General features: G+C 38.6%; 1 protein-coding gene across 10 annotated transcripts in view; it reads left to right on the forward strand.

Annotated features, from left to right (window-relative positions):
* Positions 1-17,899, forward strand: part of CFAP44 (cilia and flagella associated protein 44) — a 126,489-nt gene that overhangs the window by 303 nt on the left and 108,287 nt on the right. For 2 of the 10 annotated variants that reach the window (XM_072811732.1, XM_072811733.1), the window contains exons 1-5: positions 31-148; positions 6,738-6,842; positions 12,168-12,326; positions 12,885-13,044; positions 16,716-16,878. In XM_072811732.1, the coding sequence (XP_072667833.1) occupies positions 31-148; positions 6,738-6,842; positions 12,168-12,326; positions 12,885-13,044; positions 16,716-16,878 (705 nt within the window). Of the gene's footprint in view, positions 1-30; positions 149-394; positions 622-1,143; positions 1,284-1,391; positions 1,759-2,022; positions 2,303-5,388; positions 5,419-6,737; positions 6,843-12,167; positions 12,327-12,884; positions 13,045-16,715; positions 16,879-17,899 lie in introns of those variants that run through there. The other 8 variants (XM_072811723.1, XM_072811731.1, XM_072811726.1 and 5 more) reach the window with 7 other exon arrangements.

A 17,899-nucleotide genomic window follows, 5' to 3' on the forward strand; every position in this document is an offset into this window, starting at 1 on the left:
CCCCCCCACCGCCCCCCCCCCCGGCGGCGCATGCGCCCCGCGGCCCAGCAGGCTCCGCCCCCGGGAGGCGGGGCGGCGTTGCCTGGCGACCGCGGGACGCGGGGACGCGGAGCCGGGGCCGCTACTGACCGGCGACGCGCGGCGGCGGGTGAGTGGAGCCTCGCGGCCGCCGGGTCCAACGGGTCCAACGGGTCCGCGGGCCAGTCCGGGAGCGGCCGGCCCCGCCTGACTTCTCTTAGGCCGGGCAGCGTCGGCCGGCACGGAGCTAGAGCCTGTGGACACAGTGGGCGGGTTCCTGGCTGCAGCGAGCTCCGCATCGGCCGGGGCGGGGGGGGGGGGGGGGGGGGTGGACCCCAGGAGAGCCCGTTAGGCGGGGCTCAGCCCGAAGCAGGGAGCCTGCTGGGGAAGTGGCTAGGTGCCGGGGCCAAGCAAACCAGCTCGCCCCACACTTGTGGGGTTGGCCCCTCTGCACCTTCAGCTTCCTGATCCCTAAAAGGAAAGCTGGCAATGCTTACTTCGTGGGGTTCTTGTTACAATTGAATAGGATATTGCAGGCAAAGTAGGGAGCAAATTCGTGGCACTGCAGTAGGTGCCCGGTAAATACTTGCGGCATCCAAGTAGGTAAAGTTGCACACAGGTGCTCAGTGTGTCCAGCCCATCGTGAGTTGTCCCAGGTGGCCACTAAGACTTTTGAGAAGCAGAAGGGGCTAAGGAGGGAGTAGGAAGGGGGAAGTGACAGGAGATGAGCTCAGACCCGAAGATGAGGGATCTTTGTGCCACGTCAAGGACACTGAGTCCTTTATTTTATTTTATTAAGATTTTTATTTATTTTTGAGAGAGAGGGAAAAAAAGAGAATGAGCAGGGGGAGGGGCAGAGGGAGAAGCAGACTCCCCGCTGGAGCCAGATGGGGGCTCCCTCCCAGGCCTCTGGATCAGAACCTGAGCTGAAGGCCTGTGCTTAACCCACTGAGCCACCCAGGCGCCCTGGAAGCTGAGTTCTTATTCCTGTGGCAATGACGAACCATTAAAGGTTTAAAAGAGGAAGAGTAGCACGCTGAAAGCTGTGTTTTGGAATTACAAGAGGCAGGGTAGAGATGGACTAGAAAAGGCAGAGACAAGGTATGAGATGAGGTTGTGGTAATGGTACAGGTGAGACAACGTAGCCACATGAGGGTGTGACCGTGGGAGTAGAGGGGAGAGGATGAATTCAAAAGTCTCAGTAACTGTTCGCTTGGCAACGGGACACAGAAACCAATTGCATGGGTGAGAGGCCGAGATTCAGGGTAATTGCTTTTTCGTCTGTAAGTCGCACCTAACTCCTAGAGTTGTTTTGAGAAATACATGAAACAGTGTGTGCAGACTCCTTAGAACTGTTTGACACATGGTAAACATTCAAAATACACAGACTATTATCAGTCTTTGCACAGTGGTGTTTCACATTGTTAAGTGAAAACCGAGCATCTGTTTGCAAGGACCTTCGCTGAGTCTTAACACGGCCAGCTCTGGCACACTGCAGAGATGGAGTGTCCGAGTTTGTGAGGCTGAGGACTGACCCTGGAATCTGGGGAATGAATCTAAGTAATGTTGCTTTAGGGACCACTCTGTCTGGCAACAACACATGCCTTTGCACCACTGTGTACTATGATTTTCTTTTTCTTTATGCTTCCTCAGGGTTGACTCAAAACTTGAAAGCCTATTCAGTGAGTTGGCTAACAGAATTAGCCATAGGCTGGATCAATTAACCTGACTCTAATAAAAGTACGTTTAAGGTAGTTCGGGACGCCTGGGTGGTGGCTCAGTGGTTGAGTGTCTGCCTTCAGCTCAGGGTATGATCCTGGGGTCCTGGGATCGAGTGCCACATTGGGCTTCCTACAGGGAGCCTGCTTCTCCCTCTGCCTATATCTCTTCCTCTCTCTCTTTGTGTCTCTCGTGAATAAATAAAACCTTTTCTTTTCTTTTTTTTTTTTTTAAAGGTAGTTCTGCAAATAGACTCCTAAACCTAGCTAGTTCAGTTGTATGAGATGGGAATGGTTGAGAACAAAGTATGGTGTAGTTATTCTGGTTGGTTACAACCAGAATTATGATGAGTCAGTCAGTATATAATGAGCCTACCCCCCTCCACCCCCAGAAGATAATGTAATATTAGGCTGCCTTAAAGGAATACAGTGTTCCCAAAGGGTAGAGTAACAGTTCATCTCTTTTGGAAAATGTCTGGATCCTTCAAAGAAAATACAAAATCGGGAGAGATATTTGGGAACGAACTTCTTTGAGCTCTCAGGATACAGAAAAGAGTTGAAACCTGGTTAGTGAGGAATAATTGAAAGCATTGGGATGCTGTAGCTAGGAAAGAGAGGATCTAGGGAGAAAAGTAAAGCAGCTACAATTATTTGAATGGTTATAAGTACACAAGAAAACGTTGTAAATGTCCCAAGAAGAATAAGGGCAAAATGGGCCCAAGTTGCAGGGAGGCAGATTTCACTGTGTATAAAATGAACTAAAAACTACAGCTGAGCATTAACAGAATGTGCTTTCTCGCTTACCTGAAATGTTTAAACCGAAGCCAACTGATCGTCTTTTGAAGTGTTCCATTCATTTACTCAGGAATGAATACATTAATCCCTTCAACCAGTTTACATACTGAGTGCCTATGTGCCAGGCACTGTTCTTAAAGCTCTACTGTATTAACTCAGTGAGATCTCTGAGCAACCTTTGAAGTAGGTACTGAACTTTGCAGAGGAGACTACCAAGGCTCAGAGAAGTTGAACACCTGTGTAACACCTCACAGGGGTATAGTAAGGGGAACCAGGCTGTAAGCACAGTCAGTCAGACGCTAGCCAGTTCTCACCCTGACCGACACACCAGACTGCTCTTCTAATGGTGCTGAGCTCGATGTTGATGTGCGGCTCTCACTGGGTGAGAGGTTGGACCTCTTTCAACTCTCTGAAGATTCCATGGTCACATTTATTGAGCCCTGGCTGTATTGGAGAGAATTTGTAGTAATTATGCTAAAAACAACTACCATTTTTGAGTACCTACTATGTGCTTTATACAAACCCCTGGTCCTTAACCCCAATTTCTTATCTTTGGCTGCACAAAAGAATTACATAGAGAGTGTGAGTCTGAGAATGGTATGCTATGAAAGTTTTCCAAAGGGCAGCTGGTGTTGAGAACTATGGGTATGAAAGATCACATTTGAATACTTTTGACTATGCCAGACAACCTTATTTATCATCATTTTACATATAAAAGGACTAAGGATTCAGGGGTGCTAGAGACTTGGCTCTTGGCCACACTAACCTTGATCCTGGCCAAACTAGGATATGAACCCAAGCCATTCTGCAAAGCCTTAGCAGGTTACAACTTTCCAATCCTTTTATTCTAAACAATCTTAAACCTAACCAACCAACCAAATAAAAACCACCTTACTCCATCTCATCATTTATACTGCTAATCCCCAGAAGATCAGGAGCTCCTCCCACCTTACCTTACCTCAATTACATTTCACAGGTTCTTCAGCCACTCTTTCTGAACCAGGAAAGCCGAGAAAAGATCTCAGTATTTTTTATCCAGTGTTGCTAGTTCGGAACACTCGGAAAATTCCTTGGGTTCTAGTATTTTCTCTCATACTGCACACAACCTGATAGTAACTGTGTTTGTGATATTAAAATTTATTGCATGGAAACATTAGCCACTTGAGGAATATATTGTTTATAATAGCATGGGATAAAGAGTATACTTTTGTCTTGACACGAATTTACCTTTGGTTGTGGTTTAAACCCTTTGTTTACAGAATGATGTCACCATAATTGTTACCATAATTATTTACTGTAATTATTTCTTATTCATTTTATAATACACTTGTAAGTAAATTTATTAGGTCTTACAAGCTCTTTATTAGAATATATATGCTATTAATGTTGAGTTACAATATGTTAAAAATAAATGTATTTGGAAAAGAGAAGACTAGAAGATAGAAAATAATCTCATGAAGCTTTTATTGGTAGGAAGCAGAAAAGAAAAACTATAAGATTGAAATCATTGAAAGGTAACTGACCTACCATTGCTGGCTTTGAAGGGGACCATGAGCCTTGTGGCCTCTGGAAACTTAGAACAACTCCTGACCTATGGCCAACAAGAAGATAGGGACTTTAGTCCTACAACCACATGGAACTGAATTCTGCTAATAATCTAAATAAGCCTAGAAATAGATTTTTCCCCAGAGCCTTCAGAAATAAAAGTAGCTCTGCCAACACCTTGTTTTGACCTTGTGAAACTCAGAACCAGTTGAGTGTGCCTGGATTTCTGATCCACAAAAGTGTGAGATAAGAAATGGGTGTTAGTCTTTAGTCAAGACTTTCAGATCATCCTTGTTCTGGTCAGCTTCAGATGTGGATCGGTGGTTTATAAAAGTTTATTCTGAGACTATATTAAAAGAGAATTGTCAATTTATTTTTCCTGGATTGTAAAGCATTTAAGGTCAAGGGCTCTCTATTGCTCATTTTTGCATCCTCTGCAATGCCTAGCATAATGCCATTTGATATAAGTGTGCTCAGTAGTTTTAAGAATCGAATTGGTAAATTTACATTATGAAGAACCTTGAAAGGGAGGGAGAAAATGGCATTTGGATATGTTTGTAGCTATCTGAAGAAGTTTACCCACAGTATGTGATAATTTGCAACCACGCTGCAATAACTGAAATTACCCTGTGATATCGATTTTTAAAAAATTATTTCATTATTATAATTATTTCATTATTTTAAAATCAGTGACTTGTATAAATGTACAAAGCAGGTCTGCATATCCAAACTGGAAGGAAAAGGAAACATACTGGATGATAGAATTTGGATTTTAAAAGATCTTGCTACAAAAAAAAAAAAAAAAAGATCTTTCTACTTAAAATTTTTCTGTCATTTGATTCCTACACGCCTCTCAACCCCAGTGGGTGTATATTTACAATCAAGTGAAGAAGGAAGGAAGGAAGGAAGGAAGGAAGGAAGGAAGGAAGGAAGGAAGGAAGGAAGGAAGGAAGGGAGGGAGGGAACAGGAGAACAACTAAGGAAAAAAAAACCAGACAAACTTTTTAAAAGGTAAATCATCATCCCTGTAACCCAGAAAAATGGCTTCCAGGGTGCTAAACAGTTTAATAACATAAGTGCCATTTTAGTGCCATCTTTCTTGATAATAATAGCTTTTAAGAAAAACATTCGGACCCTGCACTATTGTCCCCCAAATCAAGACAGGGCATCATTATGACGTCACTGCAAGAGAACAGATGGAATGACCCCCAAGGTCCAGATGAAAGGACCTCTCCACTGATCACGTAGTGTGTATCCTATCTGGTTTTGGCATCCTAGCCTTTCTTTAGAGACCAGGAAGGGATAACAATACATTAGTTCAATTAATTCTCATAGCAGCCTTGTAAGTTGTTTTTATTTCACTCCCATTTACAACTGAGGAGTTCATGTAGAGGTTATGTGGCCAAATTGTGATTCAAACCTAAATCAAAACACAAATCTGAGTGAAATAGAACTGTGGTTTTGTTCTGCCTGCCAGCCTTGCCATAGAAGGATGTTGAGGATATATTGTGGTGTGAAGAAGCAAACACTTACAAGGAGGACATAGCAGGTGCTTTCAAAGATGAAGAGCTGCAATAGAGAGAGGACAGGGAAGACCTGCTGTGTCACTTCCCTCCTTAAAACCTTCCAGTGACTTTCAATTGCCATAGAAATTAAGTTGTAAACTCCTTAGCAAAAGCTTAGAGACAGTTCTATAATCTGCTGCTGGCCTCCTCTTAGCCGCCCATTTCACTCTCCTACTCTCACAACAGACTGCCTTCAGCCCTTCACAGACACAGCTCACTCTCTCAACTTCCCTCTGCCTAACACACACTGTCCATTCTAGGCCTGGCCGACTTCTACTCATCACCCTTGTCTCAAATACCTCTTCCTGAGCTTGAGGACATGGGTTAAGCATCTTATTAGACATGCCCACAGGACCCTATTCTTTCCTTTTTGTAGCATTTATGATATTTTAATTGCTCATTTAATATTTTTCTTTTTTAAAAGATTTTATTTATTTATTCATGAGAGACACAGAGAGGCAGAGACATAGGCAGAGGAGAAGCAGGCTTCCTGCATGGAGCCTGATGTGGGACTCGATCCCAGGACCCCAGGATCAGGAGCTGAGCCAAAGGCAGATGCTCAACCACTGAGCCACCTGGGTGCCCCTAATATCTATCTTTCTAAGCAACAAGCTCCACAAAATTAGAAATCACATCTCTAGTTCAGTACCATAATTTAGTGCCTACTGTAAGACTTGATACATAGCAGGTGCCCTGAACAAATATTTAAAAATCGAAATTAATTAGTAACACCAGGGGAATTAAATGATGGGAAGAGGAAATGGAGGGAATGAACCAAAGTAAGGATGGCAGGGGGTTAACTTTAAAGATGGAATACTTAGAGAAAAGATGGACTGGAATGGCATTTCACTGCAGGCTTCTGGGAAATCAGATGGCACTGCAGTAACTTGGCCTAGAAAAAGGGACTGACTATATTCTGCTGTTGTGCGAGGTCTCTTGGCTGGTGGCTATACCTCCTGCTGGTGAAGTCATCTCGGTTACTCTGCAAACATACAGTTATCAATACACATGCTGTTTGGTGCTTGTGGAATTTGTTAGGAGAAAAATATCTGTAAATGATTTTTATCTCACAGCTGTCTCAATTTTGTGCTTGCAGAGGAAATGAAAGAACCAGGTGATCAGGATTCTTATGGGGAGAGATTAGATAGATCAAAGAGTCCTGGGAAGCGGTCTCTGAGCTCCTTGAAGTCTGCATCAAGATGTAAGTAAAGATAATACACACTTAGGTTTTTATTATTAAATTTAGGTACAATTACTTTTAAAGAGTACTTAAATTTGTATAACAGAAATGGTTTACTTTTAGTTTATTACTAAATTCTAAGTTCTTTGAGAGCAGAGACTGGCACACAGAAGTTACTGTCAACTCTATGTTGATAATGACCTCTCTGAACATCTGGTGTTGCTCTCTCCTGTGAGGTCTACAAAGTCTTTAATGGACTTTTCTAATACAGTGTAGTAGAAAGAGATGGACTCTAGGTATGAGGCTTGGGTCTACTGCTTAGAGATGCTTCATCTGGGATAGATTATTTCACCTCTTTGAGCCTCAATTTTCTCACTCAGTAAGCTGATAATTGTGAGTTGTTTGAGGATTAAATTGGATAACATATGGAGGAATATCATATACTGCAAACAGAACAGAAATACCCAGAAACTAAAACCAAAGACATTACAAAAAGGAGATAACTACAGGCCAATATCCCTGATGAACGTAGATGCAAAAATCCTCAACAACATGTTAGCAAACCACAGTCAAAAAACATTGAAGAAATCACTCACCATGATCAAGTGGGATTCGTTCTCAGGATACAAGGGTGGTTCAATATTTGCAAATCAATTAATGTGATACGCCACATTAACAAAATGAAGGATAAGTATCGTATACCTTAATAGGTGCAGAAGAAGCATTTGCTATCCAAAATCCAACATCCATTTATAATAAAAACTCTCAACAAAGTGGGTTTGGAGAGAACATACCTTGATATAATAAAGGTCATATATGAAAAACCTATGTCTAACATCATATTCAATGGTGAAAAATAGCTTTTCCTCTTAGATCAGGAACAGGATGCGATGTCCACTCTTGCTGCTTTTATTCCACATAGTACTGGAAGTCCTAGCCACAGCAATCAGATAAGAAAAAGAAATAAAAGACATTCATATTGGTAAAGAAAGCGAACTGTCACTATTTGCAGATGACATAATACTATACAGAGAAAACCCTAAAGATTTCACAAAAAAATATTAAAAATAAAAAATGAATTCAGTAAAGTTTCAGGGTACAAAATTAATACCCAGAAATCGTTGCATGCTATACACTAATAACAAAGTAGCAGAAAGAAAAATCAAGAAAACAATCCCATTTATAGTCACACCAACAGGAATAAAATACCTAGGAATGAACTTAACTAAGAATGTGAAAGACCTGTACTCTGAAAACTATCAAACACTGATGAAAGAAATTGAAGAAAATACAAACAAATGGAAAGGTATTCCATGCTCATGGATTAGAAGAATTAATATTGTTAAAATGTTCATATTACCCAGAGCAATTTACAGATTCAATGCAGTTGCTATCAAAATACCAAAAGCATTTTTCACAAAAATAGAACAAAAAATACTAAAATTCATATGGAACCAGAAAAGACCTCGAATTATGAAACCAATCTTGAAAAAGAACAAAGCTGGAGGTATCACAAGTCCAGACTTCAAGATATACTACAAAACTGTAGTAATCAAAACAGTATGGTACTGGCACCAAAATAGACACATAGATCAATGGAACAGAATAGAGACCAGAATAAGCACATGTTTACATGGTCAATTATTCTATGACAAGGAAGCAAGAATAGACAATGGGGAGAACACAGTCTTTTCAACAGATGGTGCTAGGAAAACTGGATGGCTACATGCAAAAGAATGAAACTGTACCATTTTCTTACACCATACACAAAACTCAAAATGGATTAAAGACTTAAATGCAAGACCTAAACCATAAACTCCTAGAAGAAAACATAGGTAGTAATTTCTTTGGCATTGGCCATAGCAACATTTTTCTAGATATATCTCCTAAGGCAAGGGAAACAAAAGCAAAACTATTGGGACCATTTCAAAATAGAAAGCTTTTGCACAGCAAAGGACACTGATAACAAACATGAGAGGCAATCCACTGAATGGGAGAAGATAGTTGCTAATGATGTATCCAATAAGGGATTAATATCTGAAATATATAAAGAACTTATACAACTCAACACCAAAAAAATCCCAAGCATCCTGACTTAAAAATGAGCAGAGGACCTGAATACATATTTTTGCAAAGAAGACATGCAGATGGCCAATGGACACATGAAAAGATGCTCAACATTAGTTATCATGAGGGAAATGCAAATTAAAACCACAATGAGATATCTCCTTGTACCTGTCAAAATGGCTAGACTCAAAAAGGCAAGAAACAGAAGTGTTGGTAAAAAAGAACCCTTGTGGTCTGTTGATGGGAATGTAAATTGGTGCAGCCACTGTGGAAAACACTATGGAGGTTTCCTAAAAATTTAAAAGTGGAAATACCATATGATCCAATAAATCCACTACTGGGTATTTACCCAAAGAAAATAAAAACACTAATTTCAAAAGATCTATGCACCCTCATGTTTATTGCAGCATTATTTATAATAGCCGAGATATGGAAGTGACTCAGACATTCACTAATAAAGGAAAAAGATAGGGAACATGCGGTTTTCTATCTATGTATCTATCTATCTATAAATATATATATTATATATATTTATATAAATTATATATATATAAAATGGAACGATACTCAGCCATAGAAAGAGGAGAATTTGCCATTTGCAACAATATGGATGGGCCTAGAGGGTATTTTGCTAAGTAAAATAAATTAGAGGAAAACAAATAACATATAATTTCATTTATATGTGAAATCTAAAAAGAAAGCAAATGAGGGCAGCCCGGGTGGCTCAGCGGTTTAGCACCGCCTTCAGCCCAGGGGGTGATCCTGGAGACCTGGGATGGAGTCCCACGTTGGGCTCCTTGCATGGAGCCTGCTTCTCCCTCTGCCTGTGTCTCTGCCTCTGTGTGTGTGTGTGTGTGTCTCTCATGAATAAATAAATAAAATCTTAAAAAAAAAGAAAGCAAATGAATAAACAAATTAAAAGCAGAATCCGCTAATCATGTGATTACCATAGCTTCAAGGTATAATTTTCCTGTCTTATTTAAATTTTATGAATTTGAATGTTTCTAACCCTAACTTTTGCCAGTAAAGTCCATTCTGAAACAAAAAAACTACATACATAAAAAGCAGAATCAGACTTTTAAATACTGAGAACAAACTGATGGTTGGCAGAGGCGAAGGGCATGGGAGGATGGGCAAAATGGGTGAAGGAGAGTGGGATACAGGCTTCTAATTAGGAATGAATAAGTCACAGGAATAAAAGATACAACATAGGGAATATATTGTCATAGGATTTTAGGGTGACAGATGGTAACTAAACTAGTAGTGAGCATAGAATGATGTATAGAGAAGTTGAATCACTATGTCGTACACCTGAAATTAATGTAACATTGTGTTACATTATACTCAACTATACTCAAAAAAAAAAAAAAAGCAGAAGACAATGTGAAGAATTGTGTAAAAGGATTTTTTAAAGATGGCTTGCTCTTTCTGATGGGGCATTATGGTGTTAGATGTCTGTTGGAGTCTGGAATTTTCTACTTCTAATCCTAAATATAGTTTCAGAAATATAATTTTGATTATTCACCTAGAGGAGACCTGGGCAAATCAATTCATTCACAAAATTTACATTAAACTATTTCAATGAATCTGAGACCTATCTGTAATTTCTCCACATCATGTTTTATTTGAGATATTTATCTCCTCTTGCTTGGACTCTTACAACAAAGATTTCTACTCAAGCCTTCCTGTTCAAGTCTCTCTCCATACTACCACTAGAATTATCTCTCCAAAAAGGATTATTATATCACTGTCTTCAGAAATGTTAGTTTGTTCTCTCTTGATGTTCTATTTCCACTTTTCTCCATTTTCTATTTTCTGACACAGGATTACCTACTTTTTGGTCTCCAGTCCTTTGCAGCATTTTTCTGAATGGATGGATTTAATAATAATGGCCCTTTGTAGCACTACCTCAGGGTCTCCCTTTCTTATACTAGACTCTTGTAGGGGCAGGACTGTTAATTGTGGTCTGGCCCTGTGCTCAGCTCATAAATTCACACATTGTGATTCTTAGGATCCCAAAAGGTAACATGAAGCAATTTGCTGGTATCCTTTATCTTGCTGCTGTGAGAAGAGGTCTCTTTTCTGATTTGGCCACATACCTGGTAGCTTCCCCATTGTCTCTCTCTCTCTCTCTCTCTCTCTCTGTTTTTGTTTTTGCCTGGAGACCTTGTCCTTTTCTCAGGCTTGCTAAGATATGAGCAATATGGAATATGGAATTCTCATGCAGAGTCCATCAGTTTCCTGGTTTTCCACTGAGCAGAAAGATTAAAGTTGACTCTCCCCATATTCAACAAGGGGTTTCTGTGTAGTCCTATCAAGAAATCCAGGCCAAATGTATCAGCCAAACCATCCAGAATTTCTCACAAGGATGAAGGATTCTTAACTACCAAGACATTGACTTCTGATTCTTATGAAAGGACTAAATTATTGCTGGTCTCATGTAATAAACTGAGAAAGATTTTGGTCTCTTTTATTTTCAGAAATGTTTTGTGTACACTTGGTATTATTTCTTCCTTAAATGTTTGGTAAAATTCGCCAGTGAAGTATGTTGGCCTGAAATTTTCTTAATGGGAAAATTTTTAATGAATTCAATTTCTTTAATAAACAGAAAGTTGTTTATTTCTTCTTTTGTAAGTTTTGTAACTTTGTTTCATAGAATTTGTACATTTCTTTTAAATTGTAAAATTTGTTGGCATAACTCTAGGATGTATTTTCATTCCTGATGTTGGAGATTTATATTGTCTCTCTCTTTCTTCTTGGTTGGTCTATCTAGGAGTTTCTCCATTTGGTCAATCATATCAAAGAATAAGAATTTGGTTTTGCTAATTTTCTCTATGTTTGTTTACCTGATTTTTAATTGATCCTTGCTTTCATTTTTATTATTTCTGTTATTTATTTTTATTTTCCTTTTTGCTTTTTCTAGATTCATGAGGTAGAGCTTTAGGTCATTGAGTTTTGACTTTTCTTCTTTTCTTATAACTACACAAAAATTATGAATTTCCCTCTAAGCATTGTCTTAGTTGCATCCCACAAATTTTGACATATTATATTTTAATTAACATTTAGTTTGAGATATTTTAAAATTTCTTTGTTGATTTCTCCTTGACCCATACATTATTTTTAAATGTTCTTTGATTTCCAAATATTTGTAGGTTTTCCAGATATCATAGTTTATTTTTAATTTATTACTGTTGTGATCAGAAAATGCTAGCTCTTTTGGAAATAAGGAAATGTTTAATTCAAAATGTAGAAATTACTAAAACAAATTACTCTTAATAGCTGCTGTGAGAGAGGGTAACAAAGCTTTAGAAGATGCCACAGATGAAACACTTACTGAAGGGGGAGGAGAATCATATTTAGAGGATGATGATTATTCTATGGAACATTTGGAAGGAAGTTCAAGTTCATTTCAAGATGACTATGTGGAAACCATTAGAGGTAAGCATTATTATTTTTCTATCAATAATAGTAACTGTTTTATTTTTTTATTTTTTATTTTTTAATAGTAACTGTTTTAAAGTCAAGTTGCCCAAATTGAACAGTTATAAATCTATAGAAATAAAAATTTGCAGGCTGTGTCAGGGTGATAAAAGGAAAAGTATGGAACATATTTTAATAGGGTGATTTAGCAGCTCTGGAGCTATACTTTAGGTTTCTGAGGATCACATACAAAACCCTCATATTTGGTTTTCTGGGGAGTAGGATGGTCTAAGGAATGCTCTATCCCAGATTAGTGAATTATAATTCTCCCTTGGAACTAACTAGTAGTTCCTCTTTGAGACTGCAGAAACCATGACCAGAGATCTGCATTTACCCTGATGCAAATAGACAGGTTGGCTCTTCCTCTCATGCTCATTAGTGGGTGGCCTCCTACTAGGCCACTGGTAGTACTTACTGCTAGAGTACTGCAGGCTAGGTACATGCCTCTTGCCTTTGATAAATACAATTTAGGATTCACTAGATGACCTTCTTAGTTAAAATATTTTAATTTTTTAGAATCTCAGTATTTGGAAGCCCCTGCTTCAGCCTCAGAAGGGGCAGAGGAGGAAGTTAAGAAGAAAATCTCAGAGAACTTCTTCTACGATTATATGGAGCTTGTTTTGCTGCCTTTTGTGACTCCGGATTCGAACATACCACTGGATCTCCTCACACTTGTGTATCCACTCCAGTTACATGTATATGATTTTTGGATTTCAGTTTCTTAGGTCAGGGGTCGGCAAACCAGCCCATGGACCAAATCTGGCCTCTAGTCTGATTTCATGAATAAAGTTTTATTGGAACACAGCAATTCTTATTCATTTACATTTTGTCTGTGGCTGCTATCACACTACAAGGGCAGAATTAAGTAGTTATAACAGAGGTCACCTGGCCCACAACGCCTAGACTATTTACCATCTGACCCTTTATAGAAAAAGTTTGCCGATCCCTGTCTTAGGCAATTCCAAGAAGTTTGGCCTTTACAGAAGTTGAAATCTTAATTTATACTAAGCTTTTGTTGATGCCAAATAACCATAATGAGAAATGATGCTTTTCAGGCTGTCTTTTGTGAGACATGATGTGAAGGAAACCAGAAGGCCTCTTATCATGGTTTACCACCTCTATAAGCCTGACATCCCTTTCTCAATGGCTACCTAGTTATAATCATTGGTTTCTTAAACCACAGATGCCATTGTCAGGCAGTAGTACTTACACATTATTTATCAGATGAATATCAGAAGACAATCCTCAGGAAGTAGGGCACAAAATAACACATTTTAATTGGTCTGGAGAATAAGAGTCTGTGAAAAAATTTAAAGGTGGGAATAAATCAACAAAAGGGTTTAGGATCACAGTACAATGTTGGTTTGTGATGGGGATAGTTGGGAGAAGATTTCCATTAATGCCCTTGGCTGGCAATTTAATATGTTTGGTTTCAGATGGGTGGTGGTTAGGACTACATGGCCTCAACCACTGCTGGGCCTCTTATACAAGGTGTGCTTAAAGAGGAGGGCAGTGTACTTCCTGACTCAGTTTTGGTTTTTATATAAAAATAGAACATGTTATTATAGTTTTCCGTTTCAATCCCAGGTATAACTAAAACTAATTCAACCTGAATCTTTTAACTTGAAGCTTTTTCTCTTAAGGATTTTTTTGCATATGTGGTCTTTGGATAAGTTGCTGATAAAAGTTAGACTATTGCCTTTCTTCTATCCTGTTGTTTCAAATGAGGTACCTTATCAGAGTCACTCGGAAGATTTTCCTAAAATACACATTCTCTGATACTGTTCCTGGACCTACTGCATTATATCCATATGGAGAAGGACTTGGGCACTTGTAGTGTGAAAAAGCTTCCCAGATACTTTTGATTGTGTTGCCCTCTTTCAGCCCCCAGCACTGGGGACTTGCTGCTCCAGGATACAGGGGTTTCTGTACTAGAGAGATATGCCTAGATTCCAAATAATAAGAATCAGAGTGACCTTGACTTTTGACTTGATATATGAATTGCTTCTGTTCGTACTGGATGAGTAGCTGTATAAACTATAGACCCTTCGTGAACACTTTCAAAATCAGGGAAGTCACAAAGTCGCTTGTCCCATTTTTGGATAGCTTACATTATTAGGTCTTCCAGGCCTTGAATCAAAAGCTGCCTCTCAGTAACATCTCTCATTAGACAGGTCTTGCTCTCCAGGGATGGAATAGATAAAATCTCTATTTCTTTATGAGAAGCTCCAAGGAGAAGTCAGCTGTCATGTATCCCCTGCATACTCTTTTATACTTCAGTAATTATACTGAGTCTACTTCAATTTTAGAGTTTGTGTCTTGTAAATCAATCAAGAAATATTCATTTATTAAATATCACCTAAATCATAGCATAATTTCTATAAGATGTATTTAAGCGCAATCTTAAAGTGAGAGTCCTAGATGCCCACAAACACATGGTGAAGGCCCTGAGTCTCTGATAGGAAATTCAGAAGATTCAAGTCAGAAGATAGAATAGGATAAGACAGAAAGGAGTTGAAGGTACACCAGAACAGAATTTAACATCTTCCAAGGTCTGGTCAATGGCTGCCACTGTCTTCTGGAGTTAAAAGAGAAGCATCAGACTCTAGCTATACATTAATTAACTAATTCATCCAACAGACATTTATTGAATGCCTAGGTAAGGCTCAAGGCACTGTATTCAACATTCTAGGAAATAGAGATGAGCTGGGAGAAGAAGCAGGCTGTGATTTGAAGGGGAAGAGTTTGGGAAGTTACCGTCTCAACCCATTTTGCATTGGAGAGCAGCAGCAAGTGAAAGAGAGTTGCTCCCACCCCTAATTCCAAAATTAGAGATGATAATATCAGATAAATGATCACATATCTGATTCCCAACTGCCACCCAAGTTAGTGAAAAGATGGTAGCCTACTTCTACTCTCCCAGCCATAGACCTGGCTTTTAGCCCTCCAAAGTGTTACACTGACACCTGGGAAAAAGAGAAAGGAGAGAAGGAAGGAAAGGTGAGAATAGCAGTTTAGGGAAAGGGAAAAGGAGCATAGGTGAAGCCTCCTACCCCATACCAGGATTTGTGAGGGTAAGGACACTGTGACTCCCACTGTTTATTTGTCAGGAGATCTCTGATAGTTTCCATGAGGCCCGAATAGCTTCTGCAAAATCTTTGGATCACATATCCATTTGTACTTCTACATAACGTTCAATTTTAAGTATTTATGTCTTTATTAAATTGATGGAATTCCTTTTTCTTGAGCAGATCAAAAGCCCTGAAATGTGCCCTCTCTTTTTCAATTTAACTCTTAGGCAATGAGGTAGGTATAGTCATGTCTAGTTTGTTGTAATTTGTATATACTTCACAATTAAATTGCATTAATTAATTTTTTCTTTTTTACAATTGTAGATATTCTTTTTAAAAACTCTGCATAGTTTCTTTCTCTAAAAATATGCACTTAAAAGTAAAGGTAATCCTCTAAAATCAGAATTTATATTTTAGATCAGGGCTCAAAAAATAAAGATTTCTCTAATGGTCCTTTAACTTTTGTGTTCAACAGTGAATTCTTAGAAAATACAAATCTATCTACGTAAGATATGCGGTAATATTTCTTTTGCAAACTATTTTTTATAGATTAGTCTTATTTAATTATTACATTTATATCATATTAATTTAAACTTGAATGTACTAATAATGTACATTTAAAGGATGTTTTATGAAAACAGATTATTTTAACCTGTATTTTTAATTAGTGCAGATTTACTGTATAGCATAAATGTGCATGTACACACACACTCATCTACACACCTACACACACACACACATACTACAAGCTCAGAAAGGAAATGTTAGCATATTTGTTATACATACTTCTACACTATATATTATTTTGTCCATTTTCTTGATCTGTTCACATGAATTAAATTTCAAGTACATTTATGTGGATTTATTATGTTAGTCCCATTGTCACTGGGTGTGTCAGAATTGCATAACATTCTTTCAGAATTTTAAACATCTTACCTTTCGACATCAAGGAAGAGGCCTATATAATACTTCTACTTTTATAAAATTAACCTGCTTTGAGGATTTCTTTAGGAAAATTAAGATATCGACTAAATATGAGTATGAGAATTTTCACCTAACTTAAAAACAAAGTTGCATTAGTAATAACTAAAAACTCTGAGTTTCAAAGTAAAACTCAACTACTTCAACACTGAGCCTTTATCAATGGGCACAGATTTTTTAAAATATATGTATTTCATTACTTTTCCTGTATCTTGGATGTTTACTTTATTTATTTATTTATTTTTTTTGGATGCTTACTTTATTTCACTTCTTTTCCTTAACAATCTTCGCTCAGTCATTCCTTTGGTTATGACTGCAAAAAGCGGGCCAATCTACAACTTCTGGACAGCAATACTGTGATGTACATAGCTGGGAACCAGCTGATCCTTCTGAATTTGAAAACCAAGGAACAGATCTACCTGCGAAGTAGCAGTGGTAGAGGAATTGGTGTCATTGGGGTATGCTGTTAATGTCTTAGGAAAAAAAAAAATCCACTATCTTTTTTGTATTTGTTTCTTCTGTGGACCAGCCAGGCTGTCAGGTGCTAATATCATGCGCAGTATTCCTGCAGGATTACATGTGATGCATGTCCTTATTCTACGGAATTTTCAATTCAACAGTTACAACCACTCCATTCATCGACATTACCTCTGTGCAGTGTAACAATATTATGCTAATGATGCTATCATCTCATATTGCAGATAAGGACACTGGAGCTCATAGAGGCTAAGTGGCTTCCCACAGTCATGCAGGGTTTTCATGTTGAATGCTATGTTGCCATTCTGCAAAAATATTCAGATAAATAATATAAATGGTATTTCAAATAATAAATAGAGATAAATGCCAGATAAGATGTAGTTATAGAACCAAACGTTAGGAGATCAAGCATAGATTGTACATTCAATAATTTTGAGCAGTCGACAAAAGGACTTGAATGTGAGGTGGGGGTTGTCTCTTCTTCCTTCTTTCTCAGGTGCCTGCCTCCAGTCATCATCTTTCTTGTATCATTTGCCTCTACGTCCTTAGACTTTTCATCTTAGCATAAAAGTACACCAAATCAACTTGTTCTCATCTTGAAAGGCCCCTCTCTAATCATACATTCTGTGTACCCACTGACTCTTCCCTGAAAGCCAAGCTTCTGCTGTCTTTTCCCTGCCACCTTACTGAAACTGCCCTTACTAAAGTGACCAATGGCTCTCTGAGTAGCCAAATCTGAAGAATACCTTCCTAACTGTAGCTTACTCGACCTCTCTATAGCAGCTGGCCCCGCAACTGAGTTTTTATAACTTTGACTGTTGTTTTTTTTTTTTTTTTACTCTGTAGCTCTTAAAAGTTGATGTCCATAGGTCTGCTCTCACCAAAAACAACCTGAGAAACAACTCTTTGTGTCTTTAGAGTCATGAGAGGGGTGCCTGTTTAGATGAGGCTGTATGAGACAGGGAAAGGCGCACAAATATGCAGGATTTGGGGCTCATACAA

Source organism: Canis lupus, chromosome 35, assembly GCF_048164855.1.
Source record: "Canis lupus baileyi chromosome 35, mCanLup2.hap1, whole genome shotgun sequence".
Classification (NCBI taxonomy): Eukaryota; Metazoa; Chordata; class Mammalia; order Carnivora; family Canidae; genus Canis; species Canis lupus.